This window comes from Salvelinus sp. IW2-2015, unplaced genomic scaffold, assembly GCF_002910315.2.
Source record: "Salvelinus sp. IW2-2015 unplaced genomic scaffold, ASM291031v2 Un_scaffold2303, whole genome shotgun sequence".
Lineage (NCBI taxonomy): Eukaryota > Metazoa > Chordata > Actinopteri > Salmoniformes > Salmonidae > Salvelinus > Salvelinus sp. IW2-2015.
This window is the reverse complement of record NW_019943629.1, coordinates 1-26,968: the sequence shown is the minus strand read 5'-3', so window position 1 is coordinate 26,968 and position 26,968 is coordinate 1. Positions and strand designations below refer to the sequence as shown.

The 26,968-nt window shown below is 41.4% G+C and overlaps 1 protein-coding gene and 1 long non-coding RNA gene across 6 annotated transcripts in view; both read right to left on the bottom strand.

Annotated features, from left to right (window-relative positions):
* Positions 1–26,962, bottom strand: part of LOC112073578 (zinc finger protein OZF-like) — a 104,961-nt gene extending 77,999 nt beyond the window's left edge. For 2 of the 5 annotated variants that reach the window (XM_070440206.1, XM_070440203.1), the window contains exon 1: positions 26,554–26,962. In XM_070440206.1, coding sequence (XP_070296307.1) covers positions 26,554–26,953 — 400 coding nt within the window. In that variant the 5' untranslated portion in view covers positions 26,954–26,962. Of the gene's footprint in view, positions 1–18,926; positions 19,416–26,553 lie in introns of those variants that run through there. The other 3 variants (XM_070440204.1, XM_024140851.2, XM_070440205.1) reach the window with 3 other exon arrangements.
* LOC139025148 (uncharacterized) lies at positions 16,610–18,645 on the bottom strand. The gene is made up of 2 exons (XR_011476592.1): positions 17,618–18,645; positions 16,610–17,505 (listed from the first exon to the last, which is right to left on the bottom strand). It is a non-coding gene; the product is annotated as an uncharacterized lncRNA (long non-coding RNA).
* Positions 26,963–26,968: the final 6 nt, after the last annotated feature.

The window sequence follows — 26,968 nt, the reverse complement described above, 5'->3', positions numbered from 1 at the left end:
CGCTACACCCGCAATAACATCTGCTAAACACGTGTATGTGACCAATTAAATTGGATTTAATTTGAAAGTACTGAGTAAAGGGTCTGAATAATAGTAAATGTAATATGTTTTTATTTTTAATAAATTAGCAAACATTCTAAAAAAACTGTTTTTGCTTTGTCATTATGGTATGGAGTGTAGATTGATGAGGGGAAAAAACGATTGAATACATTTTTGAATGAGGCTGTAACTTAACAAAATGTGGAAAAAGTCAAAGGGTCTGAATACAAATCAAAATCAAATCAAATTTATTAGTCACATACACATGGTTAGCAGATGTTAATGCGAGTGTAGCGAAATGCTTGTGCTTCTAGTTCCGACAATGCAGTAATAACCAACAGTAATCTAACCTAACAATTCCACACACTACCTTACCCACACACACAAGTGTAAAGGGATAAAGAATATGTACATAAAGATATATGAATGAGTGGTGGTACAGAACGGCATGGCAGGTGCAGTAAATGGTATAGAGTACGGTATATACGTATGAGATGAGTACTGTAGGGTATGTAAACATAAAGTGCATAGTTTAAAGTGGCTAGTGGTACATGTATTGCATAAAGATGGCAAGATGCAGTAGATGATATAGAGTACAGTATATACATATGAGATGGGTAATGTAGGGTATGTAAACATTGTATTAAGTGGCATTGCTTAAAGTGGCTAGTGGTACATTTTACATAATTTCCAAAAGCACAATTTCCATCAATTCCCTTTTAAAGTGGCTGGAGTTGAGTCAGTATGTGGCAGCGGCCGCTAAATGTTAGTGGTGGCTGTTTAACAGTCTGATGGCCTTGAGATAGAAGCTGTTTTTCAGTCTCTCGGTCCCTGCTTTGATGCACCTGTACTGACTCGCCTTCTGGATGATAGCGGGGTGAACAGGCAGTGGCTTGGGTGGTTGTTGTCCTTGATGATCTTTATGGCCTTCCTGTGACATCGGGTGGTGTAGGTGTCCTGGAGGGCAGGTAGTTTGCCCCTGGTGATGCGTTCTGCAGACCTCACTACCCTCTGGAGAGCCTTACGGTTGTGGGCGGAACAGTTGCCGTACCAGGCGGTGATACAGCCCGACAGGATGCTCTCGATTGTGCATCTGTAGAAGTTTGTGAGTGCTTTTGGTGACAAGCCGAATTTCTTCAGCCTCCTGAGGTTGAAGAGGCGCTGCTGCGCCTTCTTCACAACGCTGTCTGTGTGGGTGGACCAATTCAGTTTGTCCGTGATGTGTACACCGAGGAACTTAAAACTTTCCACCTTCTCCACTACTGACCCGTCGATGTGGATAGGGGGCTCCCTCTGCTGTTTCCTGAAGTCCACAATCATCTCCTTGTTTTTGTTGACGTTGAGTATGAGGTTATTTTCCTGACACCCACACTCCGAGGCCCTCACCTCCTCCCTGTAGGCCGTCTCGTCGTTGTTGGTAATCAAGCCTACCACTGTAGTGTCATCCGCAAACTTGATGATTGAGTTGGAGGCGTGCATGGCCACGCAGTCGTGGGTGAACAGGGAGTACAGGAGAGGGCTCAGAACGCACCCTTGTGGGGCCCCAGTGTTGAGGATCAGCGGGGTGGAGATGTTGTTACCTACCCCACCACCTGGGGGCGGCCCGTCAGGAAGTCCAGGACCCAGTTGCACAGGGCGGGGTCGAGACCCAGGGTCTCGAGCTTGATGACGAGTTTGGAGGGTACTATGGTGTTAAATGCTGAGCTGTAATCGATGAACAGCATTTCCACATGGGTATTCCTCTTGTCCAGATGGTTAGGGCAGTGTGGCAGTGTGGTTGCGATTGCGTCGTCTGTGGACCTATTGGGTCGGTAAGCAAATTGGAGTGGGTCTAGGGTGTCCGGTAGGGTGGAGGTGATATGGTCCTTGACTAGTCTCTCAAAGCACTTCATGATGACGGAAGTGAGTGCTACGGGGCGGTAGTCGTTTAGCTCAGTTACCTTAGCTTTCTGGGAACAGGAACAATGGTGGCCCTCTTGAAGCATGTGGAACAGCAGACTGGGATAGGATTGATTGAATATGTCCGTAAACACACCAGCCAGCTGGTCTGCGCATGCTCTGAGGACGCGGCTGGGAATTCCGTCTGGGCCTGCAGCCTTGCGAGGTTAACACGTTTAAATGTTTACTCACCTCGGCTGCAGTGAAGGAGAGCCCGCAGTTTGGTAGGGTGCCGTGTCAGTGCACTGTATTGTCCTCAAAGCGGGCAAAAAAGTTGTTTTAGCCTGTCTGGGAGCAAGACATCCTGGTCCTCGACGGGGCTGTGTTTTCTTTTTTGAATCCGTGATTGACTGTAGACCCTGCCACATACCTCTTGTGTCTGAGCTGTTGAATTTCGACTCGATTTTGTCTCTGTACTGAGACTTAGCCTGTTTGATTGCCTTGCGGAGAGAATAGCTACACTGTTTGTATTCGGTCATGCTTCGGTCACCTTGCCCTGGTTAAAAGCAGTGGTTCGCGCTTTCAGTTTCACGCGAATGCTGCCGTCAATCCACGGTTTCTGGTTTGGGAATGTTTTTATCGTTGCTGTGGGTACGACATCGTCAATGCACTTCCTAATGAACTCGCTCACCGAATCAGCATATTCGTCAATATTGTTGTTGGACGCGATGCGGAACATATTCCAATCCGCGCTGATCGAAGCAGTCTTGAAGCGTGGATTCAGATTGGTCGGACCAGCGTTAACAGACCTGAGCGCGGGAGCTTGTTGTTTGAGTTTCTGTTTGTAGGCTGGAATCAACAAAATGGAGTCGTGGTCAGCTTTTCCGAAAGGGGGCGGGGGAGGGCCTTATAAGCGTCGCGGAAATTAGTATAACAATGGTCTAGTGTTTTCCAGCCCTGGTAGCACAATCGATATGCTGATAGAATTTAGGGAGGTTTGTTTTTAGATTAGCCTGTTTAAAATCCCCAGCTACGATGAATGCAGCCTCAGGGTGTGTGGTTTCCAGTTTACAAAGAGTCAGATAAAGTTCGTTCAGGGCCATCGATGTGTCTGCTTGGGGGGGAATGTATACGGCTGTGATTAGATTGACGAGAATTCCCTTGGTAGATAATGCGGTCGACATTTGATTGTGAGAGTTCTAGATCAGGTGAACAGAACGACTTGAGTTCTTGTGTGTTGTTAGATGATCACACCACTTCTCGTTAATCATAAGGCATACCCCCGAATGCCTCCTGTGTGAATACTTTCCGAATGCACTGTATTTAACATTATTAATGTGACCGGTGATTCCATGTCTATGTATATAGTTAGGGCAGCAACCTCTAAGGTGCAGGATTGAGTAACCAGGTGGTTGCCGGCTAGTATATGTATGATATAACATGTCTCCGATCCATTGGCCTAAATAGCGCCCAATCAAATAAATATGTGCTTTGATGTATGACACTACATAACAAAAACAGGACAGGTCAAAGTAAAATGGACAATATGGAATGAAGGCACCTCCTGTTCGGTAGTTTCACTCCGTGGACTAAATTGTCATGATAATCAGTGTTTTCAAGTTTGTATTCGTACATTTTGGACGAGCTGATCCCAGCGAAGTGAAGGAAGTACTTCTGTATTTCCCACAGTTTTTGTTTGTTGTTGCAAATAGGCTCAACATAACTACTGATGAAGTTGGGAATTGATCTTCGGAGCTTAAATACCCCCAAAACCATCTTAAGCATTTGTCAGGATCTAAAGGGGTATACTATGAAGCAAGCTAGATCTACTCAGGCTTACTGTATAAGCTAGCCACTTTCAGTAGCTTCACATTCTAGCTCAGGCTATATCCGTATTATGAAGGTTCTTTATAAAAATGTAGGATGGCACCCCTACCTTATTGATCCTGCCTTGCAGTACACCCCTCTCAATATGAAGATGTACATTATGGATAAATACTGTTGGAATAAGAATGGTACGTTTTTCTCTTTTGTACATTTGTTTATTTTTTCACATACATATACAATGCAAACACAAGAGGAAATATATCACATGTAAATAGCACTTGATTAACACACAGAGRAAATACACAAAGCCAGAGTTCTAAAAAGTTATAATTTAATTAAAAAGCATTACAACTGACCTACTCTATATTGAAACAGATATACTCACTCCGTGTTCAAATCATGTTAAAAAACATTGAGTTCACTTTGTACAATTTGATTTCATGTGGCATACACAAATAAACAGTCAGTCAAAACTATGAGACAAGTTTGTGAGCACTGTATGTGTCAACTCATTAATTAACTGATGTATTTATGTTGAATCTCTCTTTCCACACTGAGAGCAGTGTTAAGGTACTTCCCCTGTGTCTGTTACCTCATGGTCTTTCAGGTTCCCTAACTAGGTAAATATCTTTCCAAGATATATCTCTCTGCAATGTGGATTCTTTCAAGGCTTCTCCGCGGAGTGTGTCAGCTCATGTTTTTTCAGGTATCTTGACTGTGTGAAACTCTTTCCACACTGGGAACAGGGGTGAGGCTTCTCTTTTATGTGCGTCCACTCATGTGTTTTCAGGCCCCATAACTGGATAAAACTCTTTCCACACAGGGAGCAGTGGAAATGCTTCTCTCCTYTGTGTAATATCATATGTTTTGTCAGACCCCCTAACTGAGTAAAACTCTTTCCACACTAGGGATGCAGGGGAAGGGTCTTTTCTCCTGTGTGAATTCTCTCATGTGTTTTCGAGTGCCCCAACCGGCGTTAAAACTCTTTCCACAATGGGGCAGTGGAAGGGCTTTTCTCCTCTGTGCATCTCTCTCATGTCCTTTCAGGTCCTAATGGGTAAACGCTTTCCACAAAGTGAACAGTTGAAGGGCTTTTTCTCCTGTGTGCATTCTCTTCATGTTCTTTTCAGGCTCCTAATTGGGTAAACTCTTTCCACAATCGAAGCAGCAGAAAAGGCTTCTCCCCTCTTGTGCCTCTCTTCATCCATTTGCAGGTGCCATAACCGGGTAAATCTTTCCACACTGGGAGCAGTGGAAAGGCTTTTTCTCCTGTTGTGTATCATTCTCATGTCTTTTCAGGCTAAATACCTGGTAAAACTCTTTCCACACTGGGAGCAGTGGTAAGTCTCCTCTCCCTGTGTATTCCTTCATGCCTTTCCAAGGACCCTAACCGGGTAAAACCTTTCCCACTGGGAGCAGTGGTGGTTGTCTTCCTGGTTTGGATGTCCTCTGGCTCTGGTTCCTCTGAGTCTGGTCTTCACCTCCAAAGAAAATAGAATGTGTATTTAAAGAGAGACCTGAATGAAACCTCCACATGATACACTGTCTTCCTGATAAGGTTAAATCCTAATCATCATCCATTAATAAAAAGTCTTATAGAGAGCAACTAAATCGTGAGATATTGAGGACTACAGTATTTAAATCAATGTCATAAGCTGCATTTGATCCATTGGTAATACTGTTTTGTTGGTGATCCACTTCTTTGATGGTAACCACATCTTACATTGTAGCTTTAAAGGGACACTGTGAGATTCTGGCAACTCGTGTTAGCAACAATGACTGGAAGTTCTAATCAGGTATGCTAGCGGATGATTAGTTAGCATTGGCTAGTGGAAACTACCCTAACTTCTTCATACTGCACGACAGAAGACATACAATTGTATCCAGAGTTCATCTGACGCTGGGATGTACAGTGCCTAAAGAAAGTATTCATACCCTTGACTTATTCACATTTTGTGTGTTACAGCCTGAATACAAATTGATTAAATAAACATTCTAATTCATCTACACACAATACTCCATACCATAACACATCCAGTACCCATAAGACATCACAATACCCATAACACATCCATACCATACTTCACAGTACCCATAATGACAAAGTGAAAACATGTTTTAGACATTTTTGCACATTGATTGATAATGAAATAACAGAAATATAGCATTTATATAGTTTCCCACACTGAAGTCAATACATGTTAGAATCCACCTTTCGCGACGATTACAGCTGTGAATCTTTCTGGGTAAGTCTGTCAAGTTGGTTGGTGATCATTGCTAGACAGCCATTTTAAAGTCTTACAACAGATTTTCAATCCGATTTTAAGTAAACTGTAACTACGCCACTCAGGAAGAATTCATGTCGTAATGTGGTAAGACAACTCTAGTGTATATTTTCTGAATGCTGGAAAACACTTGGCTAGTTCGGTTATTGGTTTAGATTTTTTTTTAACTAAAGATAGATTAAATACTGGCACTTGTTTTTTGGCATGGATTCTGCAAATATTTCTGCTTAAAGGGGAAGTTGACCCACAAACCTTCTGGGTCCTTTACAACACGTGCCTGGCTGTTTGTCAGGATCTCCAGACAGTTTTTATTGTACATTGTTGAGAATGTAGATCTCTTAATTCCATTTTTGTACTTTAGATGTGTGTATTGTTTTGAATTGTTGATTTTTTTATTTATTTAACCTTAATTTATAACAGGTTTTTCTCATTGACATTAACTCTTTTCAAGAGAGACCAGGTCCAATAGCAGCAAGGGGAACACAAGTTTCAGGACAAAACAACTTACATACACTAACACACATTAAACAAAACTATAGACACACATACAGTAAAAATTACTATATTACGTAAAAAAAAACACAAATGTCTTGACTAAAAAAAGCGGTCCTAAAGACAAATACACTTTTCTATGATATTTACATCAATCAAGTGTTTAAACTCCACCAACGTGACTAGATCAAACATTTAAAAAATGTTCAGGAGAGAATTCAGGGACCCGGAGCTGAGCAACAAACTATTTCTCCATGACCTGTTCTAATTCTTGTATGTTTAAAGCAAATGAGAGGACGTAATTTATATTTTTACCAGCCTGATTTAAAAAAAAAAAAGACAGCGTTAAAATGGAATATAATACAGCATGTTGGATATACGCCAAATTCCAAAATGGAATAGAAATCTACATACTCAAACAATGTACATAAAAACTGTCTGGGATCCTGACCTTGTATGGCCTTATAAATCAGAGTATACCAGTGTTTAAGCCTACGCAAGGTCAATGACGACCAGCCAACAGCGCTGTAGAATCAACAATGATGTGTTAGACGTTTTTGATTGGTAATGAACCTGAGGGCCATGATATACTATGAATCAGTGCCTCTCAGGGTAGTGGTGAGCCTGCATATATATAAACAATCACTAACATCTAAAGGTGCCTCAGGGTAGTGGTTGAGGCCTGCATATATTATACATCACTAAATCTAAAGGTGCCCTCAGGTAGTGGCTGAGGCCTGCATATATATATAACATCACTAACATCTAAAGGTGCCTCAGGGTAGTGGTTGAGGCCTGCATATATATATAACATCACTAACATCTAAAGGTGCCCTCAGGGTAGTGGTTGAGGCCTGCATATATATTATAACATCACTAACATCTAAAAGGTGCCCTCAGGGTAGTGGCTGAGGCCTGCATATATATATATAACATCACTAACATCTAAAGGTGCCCTCAGGGTAGTGGTTGAGGCCTGCATATATATATATAACATCACTAACATCTAAAGGTGCCCTCAGGGTAGTGGTGAGGCTGCATATTATATATACATCACTAACATCTAAAGGTGCCCTCAGGGTATGTGGTGAGGCCTGCATATATATATAACATCACTAACATCTAAAGGTGCCCCTCAGGGTAGTGGCTGAGGCCTGCAATATATATATAACATCACTAACATCTAAAGGGTGCCCTCAGGGTAGTGGCTGAGGCTGCATATATATATATAACAATCACTACACATCTAAAGGTGCCCTCAGGGTAGTGGTTGAGGCCTGCATATATATATATAACATCACTAACATCTAAAGGTGCCCTCAGGGTAGTGGCTGAGGCCTGCATATATATATATAAACATCACTACATCTAAAGGTGCCCTCAGGGTAGTGGCTGAGGCCTGCATATATATATAACATCACTAACATCTAAAGGTGCCCTCAGGGTAGTGGTGGAGGCCTGCATATATATATATAACATCACTAACATCTAAAGGTGCCCTCAGGGTAGTGGCTGAGGCCTGCATATATATATATAACATCACTAAACATCTAAAGGTGCCCTCAGGGTAGTGGCTGAGCCTGCAATATATATATATATACATCACTAACATCTAAAGGTGCCCTCAGGGTAGTGGCTGAGGCCTGCATATATATATATAACATCACTAACATCTAAAGGTGCCCTCAGGGTAGTGGCTGAGGCCTGCATATATATATATACATCACTAACATCTAAAGGTGCCTCAGGGTAGTGGTTGAGGCCTGCATATATATATATAACATCACTAACATCTAAGGTGCCCTCAGGGTAGTGGTTGAGGCCTGGATATATATATAACATCACTAACATCTAAAGGTGCCCTCAGGGTAGTGGCTGAGGCCTGCATATATATATATAACATCACTAACATCTAAGGTGCCCTCAGGGTAGTGGTGAGGCCTGCATATATATATAAACATCACTAACATCTAAAGGTGCCCTCAGGGTAGTGGCTGAGGCCTGCATATATATATATAACATCACTAACATCTAAAGGTGCCCTCGGGTAGTGGCGTAGGCCTGCATATATATATATAACATCACTAACATCTAAGGGTGCCCTCAGGGTAGTGGTTGAGGCCTGCATATATATATATAACATCACTAACATCTAAAGGTGCCTCAGGGTAGTGGCTGAGGCCTGCATATATATATATAACATCACTAACATCTAAAGGTGCCCTCAGGGTAGTGGTTGAGGCCTGCATATATATAATAACATCACTAACATCTAAAGGTGCCCTCAGGGTAGGGCTGAGGCCTGCATATATATAATAACATCACTAACATCTAAAGGTGCCCTCAGGGTAGTGGCTGAGCCTGCATATATATATATAACATCACTAACATCTAAAGGTGCCCTCAGGGTAGTGGTTGAGGCCTGCATATATATATATAACATCACTAACACTAAGGTGCCCTCAGGGTAGTGGTTGAGGCCTGCATATATATATATAACATCAACTAACATCTAAAGGTGCCCTCAGGGTAGTGTGAGGCCTGCATATATATATATAACATCACTAACATCTAAAGGTGCCCTCAGGGTAGTGGTTGAGCGCTGCATAATAATATATAACTCACTAAACATCTAAAGGTGCCCTCAGGGTAGTGGTTGAGGCCTGCATATATATATATACATCACTAACATCAAAGGTGCCCTCAGGGTAGTGGCTGAGGCCTGCATATATATATATCATCACTAACATCTAAAGGTGCCCTCAGGGTAGTGGCTGAGGCCTGCATATATATATATAACATCACTACATCTAAAGGTGCCCTCAGGGTAGTGGCTGAGGCCTGCATATATATTATATAACATCACTAACATCTAAAGGTGCCCTCAGGGTAGTGGCTGAGGCCTGCATATATATATATAACATCACTAACATCTAAAGGTGCCCTCAGGGTAGTGGCTGAGGCCTGCATATATATATATAAACTCACTAACATCTAAAGGTGCCCTCAGGGTAGTGGCTGAGGCCTGCATATATATATATAACATCACTAACATCTAAAGGTGCCCTCAGGTAGTGGTTGAGCCTGCATATATATAACATCACTAACATCTAAAGTGCCCTCAGGGTAGTGGCTGAGGCCTGCATATATATATATATAACATCACTAACATCTAACACCGCCAGTAATGTACATCGTACAGCTCCTTCCTGGCCTCCAGAGAAAAACAAGCCTTATGCCGGTAATAAAACCTATTCTCAGCTTGAGCTTCCTTATCAAGTTCTCCACATGAACAGAGCATTTTGGGGCCGCAGGTAGCCTAGTGGTTAGAGCGTTGGGCTAGTAACTGAAAGGTTGCTAGATCGAATTCCCAAGCTGACAAGGTAAACAATCTGTCGTTCTGCCCCTGAACAAGGCAGTTAACCACAACACTCAAATATTGTGGTACAGAGTACCAGTACTGAGTTGATGTGTAGGGTACTAGGTATAAACATGGCTGTATATACACAAGTACCAGTACTGAGTTGATGTGTAGGGGTACTAGGTAATAACATGGCTGTATACACAGAGTACCAGTACTGAGTTGATGCGTAGTGGTACGAGGTAATGGAGGTAGTATGTACATATAACTAGGAATAAAGTGACAGATAATAAACAATACCAGCAGCGTATGTGATGGGAGTCAAAGTTACTGCAGATAATCCAGGTAGACATTTGGTTAACTATTTACGGTCTTATGGCTTGGGTGGTGGAGTAGAAGCTGTTCAGGGTCCTGTTGGTTCCAGACTTCGCACATCGGAACCTCTTGCCGTACGTGATACAATCATTTCCATGGTAATGTAGAATGTTCATTCAAAATGACGCTAACGGATGTGGCTCTTGCAATGGAATGTATTTATTGTAATGTCAGTTGAGTTATTCAACAAATCACAGCACAGACTGATGGAACACTTCCTGCTTTTAGTTACTGCTTTGCTCCATGGGACACTCGCAATGGCCGACAGTCCTCCCATATGACATCATTGTCCTGATGGGAAACCCGTTTCTGTTCCAACGAGGGATTCGATTCATCTGGCGCCCAGTGAGGCTTGTTTTACAACCTGGTGATGTTTTGAACCAGGCTGCCTCCCAGCTCTGAGCCAGCACATGGAGTAATGAGGAGGATTCTGTGGGAAAGATCACAATTGCATACTCCTCACGGCGCCTCTGCTCATCTCCTTCTCAAACACACATTGGATGAGAGACAGAGGTCCTTGCTTTCTCATCCAATGCATTTCCTGGAGAAGAGAGAGGACACAAAGAGGATGCAATTGGATCTTCCCTGCGCTTTACATAACCCACCGGTTCCAACATTGTACCTAGAGATCTACCGTCCTGTAGGTTCTCATCCAACCCTAATCAAGCCCAGCTGTTGGAGTGAAAATCTACAAGATGGTTGCTCTCTAGGTAGATGTTTGTAAATCCCTGGTCTAACTAATGCTGAGTGACACTGTGACTTGCTTAGTAACTGTGTAATTGTTGTTTACTGTTTATTAATAACATTAAATYGTTAATAAAACATTTAAAAACATTTTCTACAATGTTATTTCTTGAAAATGTTATTCGTTAGCATTTTAGCTAACTCTAACCTAATTATCCTAACCTGCCACGTTAATTATCCTAACCTGCCACGGTAATTATCCTAACCTGCCACGGTAATTATCCTAACCTGCCACGGTAATTATCCTAACCTTAACCTAAATATCCTAAAATGCCACGTTAATTACCTTAACCTAATTCTACTAACCTGCCACGTTAATTACYCTAACCTGCTACGTTAATTATCCTAACCTGCCACGTTAATTATCCTAATTCCCATTTTAAAGTTCCCTGATTTGAAATAAGTATTTCTGGTTATAATTATATAATTTTTAATTGATTTTTATCCACATGTGGTATAGACATTTACCTTCCCACAAGACAAACTRAAAATGYCTCTCACAAACAAGGGAACTAACAAAGAAACTCACTGTGACAACCAAAACCAAACAGGTGGGGTTGTAGAAGGGGTTCTGAAAGACATCCTTTAATGTTGACATGCAACTAGGAAATGTGTCCTAAATGTTTCCCACCATGGATGCCAACTAAGGAGAGCCAAACGAAAAGACAAGCCCCCACCAACTGAAGATAGGGAGTAAACAGAAAGCAGAGCTCTACGAAACAGGGAAGACACCGGGTAAAAGGCTTGGTTTCAAACCTTAAACAGGGAAGATACTGGATAAAAGGCCTGGTTTCACAACTTAAACAGGGAAGACACCGGATAAAAGGCCTGGTTTCACAACTTAAACAGGGAAGATCCGGATAAAAGGCCTGGTTTCACAACTTAAACAGGGAAGACACCGGATAAAAGGCCTGGTTTCACAACTTAAACAGGGAAGACCCGGATAAAAGGCCTGGTTTCACAACTTAAACAGGGAAGATACCGGATAAAAGGCCTGGTTTCACAACTTAAACAGGGAAGACACGGATAAAAGGCCGGGTTTCCACATTAAACAGGGAAGACACCAGATAAAAGGCTTGGTTTCACAACTTAAACAGGGAAGACACCGGATAAAAGGCCTGGTTTCACAACTTAAACAGGGAAGACACCGGATAAAAGGCCTGGTTTCACAACTTAAACAGGGAAGACACCGGATAAAAGGCCTGGTTTCACAACTTAACAGGGAAGACACCGGATAAAAGGCTTGGTTTCACAACTTAAACAGGGAGAGCCAACAAAAGTCATTACTCTCTCAACATCTCTCATGCCAACTGATGCACAGGCCAGCAGGTCTTAAGTATCACCTGGACCAGCACAGGCCAGCAGGTCTTACGTATCACCTGGACCAGCACAGGCCAGCAGGTGTTACGTATCACCTGGACCAGCACAAGGCAATAGGTCTACGTATCACCTGGACCAGCACAGGGCAATAGGTCTTACGTATCACCTGGGGTAGCACGGGTGAAACGTCTTCTGACTAGCGAGATGATACCAATCAGTGCACAATTAGTTTAGTGAAAAGCAGCTCTGGAGTAGTTTCAGAAGTAATGAGCTGCTTACAACAGTGAACACACTGACCAAAGAACTTAACAGAAGCAGATTGTGGTCTATCACACACCACTGTTCTTACCTGAATCTGAATCTCCCTCTTCTTCTCCTCTCACAGTTCCACTCAGACCCGGGTTTTTCCTGCAGTCCACCAGCCGCACAGACACCCTTCAGACCCACAGTAAGGCAACCGTGGAGAGAGACACGACCTGGGGACCCTGGGAGAGGGAAAGACATGTCCTGGAAACCACAAAAATAAACAGTCAATTTAGGGTGGGAAACACTCTCCTACCTTGATTCCTCATTCTCTGGACCTCCTGCTATAAGTGCATTAGAGGAGAACGTCCAAGAGGAGGAAGCTCAGATCAGAAACACACCTACCTTGATTCCTCATTCTCTGGACCTCCTGTATAAATGCATTAGAGGAGAAAGTCCAATCAGAATCACCTGATTTGCCAAAAACATTCACATATCAGTATTTGGATGAACCTCAAATATTCTCCTCCAATGCATTTATAGGAGGAGGTCCAGGAATTAAGGACTGTTGAGAACCAGAAACACTGTGACTGGGAGTACTCACACCACTCCCTCTGCTCTGGGGTGTGGCTCTCTGGAGCTGACTCCGCCTTCAGCCTGTTGCTAGGAAACCAATCCTTGTCTTTCACGTCCCATTCTTTGTCGCAGTGAATAGAATCGTCATCACCACCAAACTGGCTGAGATTCACAGGTGCCACATTAGATTCTTCTTGTACCGTTCTGATGTCCTCTTTCACTGTAGAGCCCTGGGAGGCCAGGAAACGCATATTTCTTGTTTTTGGATCTGTAAAAGGGAAGAGTTTGACTACCGGTAAAAACAAAGGTGCAGCTTGCTCCTCATCTGATTCCAACACTCACTTATCATCCTAGGACCTTCGTCGGAGAGCAATAGATGAGCGAACTCAAATACAAACTAAACAAAAAACATAAATCCCCTTTTAAAAGAAACTCTTTTTTTTATGAGGTCATTAGAATGAGCCCAATAAAACAACAAACACGTCTTAATACGCTGTGATCAAAATCTTAATTTTTTGCTAGTTTAAGATTGCACCCAGACATGTATGTGGGGTGTATTGAATGTTATAATGGCAAGATTAAATTGGAGTTGATGCTTTAAATCAATGTATCCTACTGGTTATGCTCTTTTCAGTGTACCGACACATGTATATATATTTTTTTTACAATTTAAAACCACACACCAGTTCAACAACTGCATAGTTCTCCCCCTGTTTTTAAGCCAATACTCACCAGTGTTAATCGGATCTTCTGTCTCCTCCTCCTCTTTCACGCCAAACGGGTGCTCTTCTTTCAATGTTATTGACTCCTCCTTCGCTCTGAAAGGTTCTTCTTTCATGTGATAGAGGAAGCATCTCCTTTTTTATTCTGAAAGCTTCTACCTCTTCACTGTGACAACCTCTATTCCTCTTCCTCTTTCACATCAAACGGTATTTCCCCTCCTTTCACTGCAACACCTCATCTTCCTCATTTTTAATTCGACACGCTTCTTCCGTTCCTATCACTGTAATATCCTCATCTTCCTCCTTTTTAATTCGACACGCTTCTTCGTTCCTATCACTGTAATATCCTCCTCTTCTTCTTTAATGACAATGTTCATCCCCAGAACTGCTTTCTCCGTCAGCAGACCTCCTCTTCATTAGCAGGAGGAGAGTAGCTTTGTGAGCTCATTATCGGGGATGTTAGCTAGCTAGCTATCATTAGCGACTACCTAGTGCTCGGCTCGATAACACATGTGCACATTTAGCAAGCAAATCACGTTTAATTGAACTAGTAGATACGTTAACAGAACGGTGTCTAAATCACTGAGATTCGTGTAGCTACACAAAAATGGCCATCAGAGCTTCAATGTTTGTTTTCATCTGGCTAGCAAGCTACGGAGTGTTTGAGCGGTGTTGATGAAGAAGCGTCCAAAGCAGTCGGTCGTCACTAGTTACCACAGAAAAGTCATAAACCCCCACCCATTTCTACAATCTTCTATAATTTGATTTCACCTTAATCTACACATTGCCAACCTTATGCCGAACCCTAAATTAAGACCAAAAAGTAAATGTTTGTTTTGGATTTTTTTCGATATAGCCAATGTTGACATTGTGGCTGTGGTAACTAGTGGAAACTGTGCGTCCACTACATTATACGTCACGTGAGAAGCATCACCTGAAAGACTCACTTCGCCGTCTGCTGACTGGAGTGGGTAACGCAGTTTATAAAAAATATTCACTACATCGTTTTTTTTCTGGCAAACAATGTCATTACAAATAACTCCAAATAAGGAAATGTGTCTTCCTTTTTTTGAACCTGTTGGACTGTATATGTTGACGGTTTCCTCAGCGCGGTGTGTTCATCTCCCAGGTGCTTGTAAAGGACACAGATGACAGACAGGTAGGATCCAGTTGAGGTGGTTTAACACTGATTCACATAGAGCGAACAGCGCAGTGTATGGGCTAAGGCACTGAGTTCGAGGTGCTAAAGGAGCTCCTGAAACTTGACCCCCAAAAAACATCTGGGTCAGATGGTTTAGACCCTTCTTCTTTAAGGTTGCTGCCCCTTTCATCTTCAACTTGTTACCCTGTCTCTCCTCTCTGGGGAGTTCCCATTGCTTGGAAGGCCGCTTCGGCGCGTCCTTTATTTAAAGGGGAGATCAAGCTGATCCTAACTGTTACAGGCTATTTCTCATTTCTAATTTGCCCTGTTTATCAAAAGTGTTGGAACAACTTGTCAATAATCAACTGGACTGGCTTTCTTGATGTCTATAGTTACTCTCTGGTATGGAATCTGGTTTCCTCTCAGGTTATGGATGTGTCACTACAACCTTAAAGGTCCTCAATGATGTCACCATTGCACTTGATTCTAAGCAATGTTGTGCTGCTATTTTTATTGACTTGGCCAAAGCTTTTGATACGGTAGACCATTCCATTCTTGTGGGCCGGCTAAGGAGTATTGGTGTCTATGAGGGTCTTTGGCCTGGTTTTCCAACTACCTCTCTCAAAGAGTGCAGTGTATAAAGTCAGAAAACCTGCTGTCTCAGCCACTGCCTGTCACCAAGGGAGTACCCCAAGGCCTCAATCCTAAACCCCACACTCTTCTCACTTACATCAACAAACAATGCTAGATTACGGAGACATCATTTATCGATCGTCAGGTAAGGGTGCTCTTGAGCATGGTAAACAGTGTTTAAACCCTTTACAATGAAGATCTGTGAATTAATTTGTATTTTTCAAATTATCTTTGAAAGACAGGGTCCTGAAAAAGGGACATTTCTTTTTTTTCTGAGTTTAATAAGCAAAAAAGTGTTAATACAAATCTAAATATATTTTATATTTGAGATTCTTCAAAGTAGCCACCCTTTGCACAATCTTGGCTTGTGGATGATTCCCCAGTAGCTTGTGGAGGATTCCCCAGTAGCTTGTGGAGGATTCCCCAGTAGCTTGTGGATGATTCCCCAGTAGCTTGTGGATGATTCCCCAGTAGCTTGTGGAGGATTCCCCAATAGCTTGTGGAGGATTCCCCAGTAGCTTGTGGAGGATTCCCCAATAGCTTCTCTTCTCTCCCTCTCTCCATCTGTCTCTCTCTATTGTCGAGAACTCTTCTGTAATTCAATATGATTTTTGTTTGTCTATTATTTATGTTTACAACAAGCAATGGGAAGATATCAGAACAGGGACATTGTCATTGTCTACATGTTTATCTATGTTTACAATAAGCAATGGGAAGATATCAGAACAGAAACATTGGGGAATAACAACATATTGTACGGGATACATTTGTACTGTAGTGAATCTGTCTCTATAGTAACGCAAGGTCTCTTTCATCATCATGTGAAACGTCAATTACTATGGAAATGCTGGGATGTGTTTTTCTATGAAAATGATGTTTAACGTAACTATGATGTTGATACGGATTACAATCATCATCCTGAATATTAAGGCTATACTCCATGTTACGCACACAGACACTCAACCATGCAAACTGGCTGGGTTATTCTTTATTTAGACATCACACATTATAGTCTTACTCTAATCCAGACATCGTACACACTCTCACTAAATCACATCCAGTATCATACACATCAACCTACACAGATCTACTACACGTAATATCTTGACTCAATGTTCTAACATCTGTGGCACAGGCAAACAAAACCAAACAAATGTTGCTCGAACCTGTTTCTTGAATTCTAAACATCAGACATTTGAAATCTCTATTTTTGACCATTCATAATCCTCTTATGGCAGTAACTTTACAAGCACTAATTATGGTTCATTTAGACTGAGAATAGTATATAGTTACATTAAGGCTAAAATAAGTATAGCCAGTTATAATTGTAACGGCTTAAGAGATTATAGGAAAATATCAGTCTTTATGCGGCTGAAAGAAAAGGAATATAAACATATACTACTTACAGGAAACTCAATCTACATCCTTAGATGAAGTTGCGTGGGAAAGAGGAAATGGGGTGGTGAAATAAATGTTCTGTCATGGACAAAGGAACTCAAAAGTGGTGATGATATTAATTAACAAAAATGCCGATCCAAACGTGGCAAACAGTCAGGAATTATTCGCAAGGAAGGTGGATCCTTTTGAATAATAAAAAGTGGATGGAAAAACAGATTTGGCTCATTAATCTATATGGTCCAAATCACGATGATCCACACTTCTTAAAAAATATTTATACCAATTATTTTGAACTTACATGCAACAAACGATCCAATCATTATGGTAGGACACTATAACACAGTGTTAAGTAGCTCAATTGACCGTAAAGGAAATCACTCTACAAACTATCATCACCGTGCCCTTACGGAGAACACAAATATTATGGACTCATTAGAAATAGGGGAAATTTAGAGACTAAAAACCCCTGACCTAGTGAGAGATTCATGGAGGAGACTCTACAAACTATCATCAATGAAGAAGAAATCACAAATATTATGGGCACATTTGACATAGTGGATATTTGGGATTATAAAACCCTGACCTATTGCGATACACATGGAGACTTAATCAAGCTAGTCGTCATCGAGAACGCTGCAGCAATTTCGAATCAAACATTAGGAATGTGACAAAACATAGCTTTTTACCACCTGAGGAACATTGCCACGGTGCGGCCTTTTCTTTCTTAGGCTGATACAGAGAGACTCATCCATGCTTTATTACAAGCAGGCTCGACTACTGTAATGCTCTCCTGTCTGATCTACCAAGAAAGACATTGGTCAACTGTAAAACATACAGAATGCTGCAGCACGGTACTGACCAAGACCAGTCAATCTTTAGTTTTTTATCCTCTTATGTTGTTTGTGTGGTAGTAAACGTTTCAGTTTTTGTTTTCATAGTTTTTTCCAGTGAAGCCCATTGTGTTGCATTCCATGTCTGAAATGTGCTGAATAAATATCGCTTGGTTTGATTTGATGTGAATTTAGGTAATGTGACGGGAAAATATAGTTCCACAATTGGAAGAGGTTCTCTAACTACGTACAATTATTTCCTCACTGGGACCAATTGTGTATTTATCCCTGTGTGTGTAATTGTGTGTTTTCTTCCCCCGTGTGTTTCCTTTTATGTAATTTTAGGTCATGTGATCGTGAGTATCTCTCCACACAGGGCGCAATGGTAAAGCTTCTCCCCTGTGTGTGTCCTCTCATGCTCCTTCATGTTATCAACGACCTAAAGAATTTTCCACAATGGGAACAGGGGTAAGGCTTCTCTCCAGAGTGTATTCTTATGTTTGTTCAGGTTCCCTAAATACAAAAAACACTTTCCACACTGGGAGCAACTATGTGGTTTTTCTCCTGTGTGTGTCAGCTCATGCGATTTTAGGTCATGTGATCGTAAAAAACTATTTCCACATTGAGAGCAATGGTAAGATTTCTCCCTTGTGTGTGTCCTCTGGTGCTTTTTTAGGTCCGATGATGTTGAAAATATCTTTCCACAGTTGGAGCAGTGGTAAGGCTTTTCTCCTGTGTGTGTCCTCTCGTGCTTTTAAGGTTTGGTGATCTTGAAATCTCTCTCCACACGGGAGCAGTGGTAAGGCTTTTCTCCTGTGTGTTTTCTCTCTGCTCTTTAGGTTCCCTAACTTGGTAAAAATCCTTTCCACACAGAGCACAATGGTAAGGTTCTCCCCTGTGTGTGTCCTTTCATGCGCTTTCAGGTTATCTGAAGACCTAAAATTCTTTCCACAATGGGAACAGGGGTAAGGCTTTTCTCCAGAGTGTATTCTTTTATGTTTGTTCAGGTTCCCTATATGGGAAAAACTCTTACCACACTGGGAGCATTCGTAAGGCTTTCACCCTGTGTGTTTCCTCTCATGCTCTTTTTAGGTTCCTTAACTTGGTAAATCCTTTCCACAAAGAGAGCAATGGTAAGGTTTCTCCCCTGTGTGTGTCCTTTCATGCGCTTTCAGTTATCTGAAGACCTAAAATTCTTTCCACAATGGGAACAGGGGTAAGGCTTCTCTCCAGAGTGTATTCTCATATGTTTGTTCAGGTTCCCTAAATGGGAAAAAAGCTTTCCACACTGGGAGCAATTGTGTGGTTTTTCCCCTGTGTGTGTCCTCATGTGATTTCAGGTCATGTGCTCGTGAGAATTTATTTCCACACTGGGAGCATTGGAAGGGCTTTTCTCCTGTGTGTTTCTTTCATGCTCTTTCAGCTTCCATAACCACTTAAAACTCATATTACACTGGGAGCAGTGGTGTCGCATCGCTGGATTGGGCGTCTCGGGGTCTGGTTCCCCTGAAGGACTCTTTCTGCTCTCAGATTGAGAGTCTGGTCTCTCTCCTGCCAAAGACAAAAAGGAGTATTTAGTTAAACAGAGAGACCTGAATGAAACCTCCATTATAAAACTGTTTTCCTATGAGGGTTAATCCAGACTAGAGCCCTCATTATGAAACACAACATGGACCCTGAATGCTGATTGGTTGATAGTTGTTAGTTATTACGTTAATCCCGGGTAATGCCCGTTAACCTCTCTAGGGGGTGTGGGACGCTACCGTCCCACCTGGCCAACATCCAGTGAAATTGCAGATCCCCAAATTCAAAAACAGAAACTCCATTATAAAATTCATGAAACATACAAGTGTTATACATCAGATTAACTTATTATGGCTGGGGGCAGTATTGAGTACTGGATGAATAAGGCCCAGAGTAAACTGCCTGTATATATGGATATTATTAGTAGCTTTGGATAGAAAACACTCTCAAGTTTCTAAAACTGTTTGAATGATGTCTGTGAGTATAACAGAACTCATATGGCAGGCAAAACCCGAGAAGAAAATCCAACTAGGAAATCTGAGGTTTGTAGTTTTCAACTCATCGACTATCGAATATACAGTGAGATATTGGTAATATTGCACTTCCTAAGGCTTCCACTAGATGTCAACAGTCTTTAGAACCTTGTTTGATGCTTATACTGTGACGGAGGGGGAATGAGGGCTCTTTGAGTCAGGGCTCTGGCAGAGTGCCATGAGCTGACCACGCACATTCACGTGAGAGTTAGCTTGCGTTCCATTGCATTTCTGAAGACAAGGAATTCTCCGGTTGGAACATATTGAAGATTTATGTTAAAAACATCCTAAAGATTGATCAATACTTCGTTTGACATGTTCTACGAACTGTAATATGACCTTTCGTCTGAACTTTCGCATGGACTTGCCAGCACGTCGTGAGTTTGGATTGTGTACTGAACGCGCGAACAAAAAGGAGGTATTTGGACATTATTGATGGACTTTATGGAACATATCAAACATTTATTGTGGAACTGATTCCTGGGAGTGCATTCTGATGAAGATCAACAAAGGTAAGTGAATCTTTATAATGCTATTCTGACATCTGTTGACTCCACAACATGGCGGATATCTTCATGGCTTGTTTGGGCTCTGAGCGCTGTACTCAGATTATAGCATGGTGTGCTTTTTCCGTAAAGTTTTTTTGAAATCTGACACAGCGGTTGCATTAAGGAAGGGTTATCTAAAGTTCCATGTATAATACTTGTATCTTTTATCAATGTTTATTATGAGTATTTCTGTAAATTTATGTGGCTCTCTGCAAAATCACCGTATGTTTTGGAGGCAAAACATTACTTTACATAACACGCCAATGTAAACTGAGATTTTTGGATATAAATATGAACTTTATCAAACAAAACATACATGTATTGTTAACATGAAGTCCTATGAGTGTCATCTGATGAAGATCAAAGGTTAGTGATTCATTTTCTCTATTTCTGCTTTTTGTGACTCCTCTCTTTGGCTGGAAAAATGGCTGTGTTTTTCTGTGACTAGGTGATCGTTTTGTGTGCTTTCGTCATAAAGCCTTTTTGAAATCGGACACTGTGGTGGGATTAACAACAAGTTTATCTTTAAAATGGTGTAAAATACTTGTATGTCTGAGGAATTTTAATTATGAGATTTCTGTTGTTATGAATTTGGKGCCCTGCACTTTCACTYGCTGTTGTCATATCGATCCCGTTAACGGGATCCCAGCCATAAGAAGTTAACCCCTTATGTACCACTCTAGCCCCATTTTAACTTAGCCCTTTATGTACCATTCTAGCCCCATCTTAATCCAACCACGGTGGCAGATTTCAAAAAGACTTTACGGCGAAAGCAAACCATGCGATTAACTGAGAACAGAGCCCAGCAGACAAATCATTACAAACAGTAACCAGCCAAGTAGAGGAGTAACAAAAGTCAGAAATAGTGATAAAATGTATCACTTACCTTTGATGATCTTCATATGGTTGCACTCCCAAGACTCCATGTTACACAATAAATGTTCGCTTTGTTCGATAAAGTCCCTCTTTATATTCAAAAACCTCCGTTTTGTTGGTGCGTTTTCAGTAATCCATTGGAACAAAGCGCGGTCACAGCAGGCAGACGAAAAATCTAAAAAGTATCATAAAAGTTCATAAAAACATGTCAAACAATGTTTATAATCAATGCTCAGGTTGTTTTTGTCATAAATAATCGATCATATTTCAACCGGACAATAGCTTCGTCAATAGAAAAGGAACGAGCAGGACTCATGTCTGGAAATTTCCACTYTCCTCTCATTGAAAGTGGTGTTTCTCCCTCATTTTTCAGAGTAAGAGCCGGAAACAATGCCTAAAGACTGGCTACATGTAGTGGAAGCCATCGGGATSATGAACTGGGTCATAAGTCTTTGTATAGTGGATAGGATTTCAATGGAAAAACAGCCATTTCAAAATAATAGRACTTCCTGGATGGACTTTCCTCAGGTTTTCGCCTGACATATCAGTTCTGTTCTACTCACATACATTAATTTAACAGTTTTGGAAGCTTTAGAGTGTTTTCTATCCAAATCTACCAATTATATGCATATCCTAGCTTCTGGGCCTGAGGAGCAGGCAGTTTACTTTGGGCACGCTTTTCATCCAAAATTCCGAATGCTGCCCCCTACCCTAGTGAGGTGAACAGTCCCATTTGAATCATTCCTACACATCCACTGTCCCACAGCCCTGCCAGGCAATTCATAAACTATTGTCCACTGTCCCACAGCCCTGCCAGGCAATTCATAAACTATTGTCCACTGTCCCACAGCCTAGCCAGACAATTAATCAACTAATCTCCACTGTCCCACAGCCCAGCCAGGCCATTTATAAACTAATCTCCACTGTCCCACAGCCCAGCCAGGAAATTCATAAACTAATCTCCACTAGAAAGACTCATTTTGAAAATTATTACCTCATGCTTACAGCATAGCATTTGGTTTACAAAAGAGGGGATTTGTAAAAATCTTGCTATTTGCCTCTCCAACCTCGGCAATTGTTACACATTTTGTGTGTAAAAGAAAATATGRAAAGAACTTATTTTGGTGACTCATTATTAAACAGCAATGTATGGAAGATGTTTATATATTTATGTGTAATCTCTTTAATTACTATAATGACACCTAGTGGCTAATTGTTGGTTTGCTACTAGAAATAGTACATAAGGGGTTTACTATCAATATCAATTACAACCTGTTCTACCATCAATACCAATTACAACCTGTTTTACCATCAATACAATACCAATTACAACCTTTTTACTATCAATACCAATTACAACCTGTTCTACCATCAATACAATTACAACCTTTCTACCATCAATACCAATACAACCTGTTCTACCATCAATACCAATTACAACCTGTTCTTACCATCAATATCAACTGGGACCGGTCTGTTTACAATCAATATATATATATATATATATATATATATATATATATAAAAAATTCTTTCTTTAACATTTATTATTTAAGTCAGTTAAGAACAAATTCTGATTTACAATGACGGCCTAGGAACAGTGGGTTAACTGCCTTGTTCAGTAGCAGAACGACAGATTTTTACCTTGTCAGCTCGGGGGTTCGATCTAGCAACCTTTCAGTTACTGACCCAACACTCTAACAGCTAGGCTAACTGCCACTCCTACATTATCAACTGGACCGGTCTGTGTTTACCATCATTATCAACCGGGACCGGTCTGTGTTTACCATCATTATCAAATGGGACCGGTCTGTGTTTACTCATTATCAACTGGACCGGTCTGTGTTTACCATCATTATCAACTGGGACCGGTCTGTGTTTACCATCATTATCAACTGGGACCGGTCTGTGTTTACCATCATTATCAACTGGGACCGGTCTGTGTTTACCATCATTATCAACTGGGACCGGTCTGGTTTTACCATCATTATCAACTGGGACCGGTCTGTGTTTACCATCATTATCAACTGGGACCGGTCTGTGTTTACCAGGATGCATTGCTTTCTTTAACTGCGAACAAACCTTTAAGTATACATTTTTTTTATTTTGTTCAACCAATAAAAAATATCTTAGACATTTCTTGGACACATGGAGACATGTTGTCATGGAGACGTGTTAAAACATCCTTGTAAAGGTCTAAAGGAAGTGGCTAATTAGGATATTGTTTGAAGCCACTACAGAAACAATGTTGACATTTTGAAACGTGATCTCCGCCCTGCCGTAGGGAATGAACGTGATCGGATGAGACAAAATTTTCTAAACCAGCCTGGTGAAATCAAGCATCAGCACTATTATGAATATATTATTATATTACACAAAGAAATATCAACAGAAAAAGTCTAACTAATACAATACATCTAGTTTGTTTAGTTTCATTCCAGCTGCAGAGGTTGATGTGACTATTGTTTAGTTGGCTAGCTAGCAAGGAGAAGAATGTTCGCCAGCCTGCATAGCAACCATTTCTGTTTGAATGAACAACCAGTGTGATTGCTAGAAACTATAGAATGAACAACCAGTGTGATTGGCTAGAAAACAATAGAATGAACAACCAGTATGATTGGCTAGAAACTATAGAATAACAACCAGTGTGATTGGCTAGAAACATATAGAATGAACAACCAGTTGATTGGCCTAGAAACTATAAGAATGAACAACCAGTGTGATTGGCTAGAAACTATAGAATGAACAACCAGTATGATTTGGCTAGAAACTATAGAATGAACAACCAGGTGATTGGCTAGAAACAATAGAATGAACAACCAGTGTGATTGCTAGAAACTATAGAATGAACAACCAGTGTGATTGGCTAGAAACTATAGAATGAACAACCAGTGTGATTGGCTAGAAACTATGCCAAAGAATGAACAACCAGTGATGATTGGCTAGAACTATAGAATGAACAACCAGTATGATTGGCTAGAAACTACCAAAGAATGAACAACCAGTATGATTGGCTAGAAACTATGCCAAAAGAATGAACAACCAGGTGTTTTGTCTCTTAACCTCAGAAATAGAACTAACAACTGGTTAGAACCACTTTGATATCAGAAAGAACATTTATAGTATACATTTTTGTGTTGTTGTGAATGAATGTTGAATAGAATGTATTTAAAGTATATAGAATTAATATATAACTGCTATTGTGATAACATTGAATGGAAACAGAATATCCTTTTATTGTCATGACTGACTTCAGCATTTTATTATTTATTTTCATATAGTAATACCCCTACCTGTGAGGTCTATGTCCATAACATGGACTGCTCTCACAGCCTCTTTCCACATGTCACCCACAATGTGCTTGACAGCCTCTTTCACACGCTACCAACCAACAGATGTGTTTGGACAGCCTCTTTCCACACGCTACCAACCAAACAGATGTGTCTTGGACAGCTCTTTCCACCGCTACCAACCCAACAGATTAGTCGACGCCTCTTTCCACAGCTACAACCCAACAGATTGTCTTGGACAGCCTCTTTCCACACGCGTACCAACCCAACAATGTGTTTGGACATCTCTTTCCACATGCTACCAACCCAACAGATGTGCTTGGACAGTCTCTTCCAATGCTACCAACCAACAGATGTGTTTGACACCTCTTTCACATGTGTACCACCACAGATGTCTTGGACAGCCTCTTCACATGTTACAACCCTACAGATGTGTCTGGACAGCCTCTTTCCACATGCTACAACCTACAGATGTGTCTTGGACAGCCTCTTTCCACACGCTACCAACCCTACAGATGAGTCTTGGACAGCCTCTTTCCAACAGCTACCAACCCGAACAGGATGAGTCTTGGACAGCCTCTTTCCACATTGCTACCAATCAACAGATGATTGGACAGCCTCTTTCCACATGCTACCAACAAACAGATGTGTCTTGGACAGCCTCTTTCCACACTCTACCAACCCAACAGATGAGTCTTGGACAGCCTCTTTCCACATCTACAATCAAACAGATGGATTTTGGACAGCCTCTTCCACACGCTACACCCTACAGATGTTCTTGGACAGCCTCTTTCCACACGCTACCAACCCAACAGATGTGTCTTGGACAGCCTCTTTCCACACGCTACCAACCCAACAGATGTGTCTTGGACAGCCTCTTTCCACACGCTACCAACCCAACAGATGAGTCTGGACAGCCTCTTTCCACACGCTACCAACCCAACAGATGAGTCTTGGACAGCCTCTTTCCACACGCTACCAACCCAACAGATGAGTCTTGGACAGCTCTTTCCAAACGCGACAACAACCCTACAGATGTGTCTTGACAGCCTCTTTCCAACACGCTACCAACCAACAGATGTGTCTTGGACAGCCTCTTCCACACGCTACCAACCCTACAAGATGGTGTCTTGGACAGCCTCTTTCCACACGCTACCAACCCAACAGATGTGTCTTGGACAGCCTCTTTCCACACGCTACCAACCCAACAGATGATCTTGGACAGCCTCTTTCCACATGCTACCAAATCAAACAGATGGATTTTGGACAGCCTCTTTCCACAACTACCAACCCAACAGATGTTCTTGGACAGCCTCTTCCACACGCTACCAACCCAACAGATGAGTCTTGGACAGCCTCTTTCCACACGCTACCAACCCTACAGACTGTTCTTGACAGATGTGTCTTGGACAGCCTCTTTCCACACGCTACCAACCCTACAGATGAGTCTTCCAGTGGAGGCTCCTCAGGGGTCGGTAGGGGACTAAAACTAGTCCTTGTGCATAGAGTTGTATGTGTTGCTAAGCTTTGAAATCAATGGTTTCTGTAAGATTGATGCACGGGTACGTCAAAATACCATTAAAGGATTTTAAATAACATGTGGTAATTATTTTTTAATACATTTTATCTAGATCAAAATGATCCTTCCTTGTCTTGATTCTGTCCTCATCATCATTTGAAGTCACACATGAGTTGATTTTTGCTTTTATGTGATGTCAAGCAAAGCACTACAGAAAGAGATATTCAGATGTTTACAAATGTTAACGTTTTGTTGGCCGCCCCCGTCTCTTTGTAGTTTTCACAATTGCTACAGCACAGAACTATTAAAGTGTAGAACTTCAGTAGAATGCCCCTTTAAAACCACACATTAGTTCAACAACTGCAGAGTTTCTACCCCTGTTATTAAGATATTACTCACTGCTGTTAATCAGATCTCCTGTCTCCTCCTCTTCTTCCTCTTCCAATGTGACAGTTATCTCCCCAACTTCCTTCATTCCAAAAATGTCTTCCTCTTCTTTCACTGTGACAGTCATCTCCCCCACCTCCTCTTTCTCCTCTTCTTTTACTGTAACTTCCTCTTCCACTCTGAACGCGTCTTCATCTTCTGTCAATTTAACTTCTAACTCTTCTTCTTTCACTGTAACAGCCTCAATCTCTACTTCTTTTTTTACTGTGACATCCTCTTCTTCCTTCTCCTCTTTCACGACAATGTTCAGCCCCAGACTTTCTTTCTCCGTCCAGCACATCCCATCTTTAGAAGTGGGGGAGTCGTTTTGTGAGCTCATGGTTGGGATGTTAGCTAGATAGCTAGTTAGCATTAGTGACTAGACTAG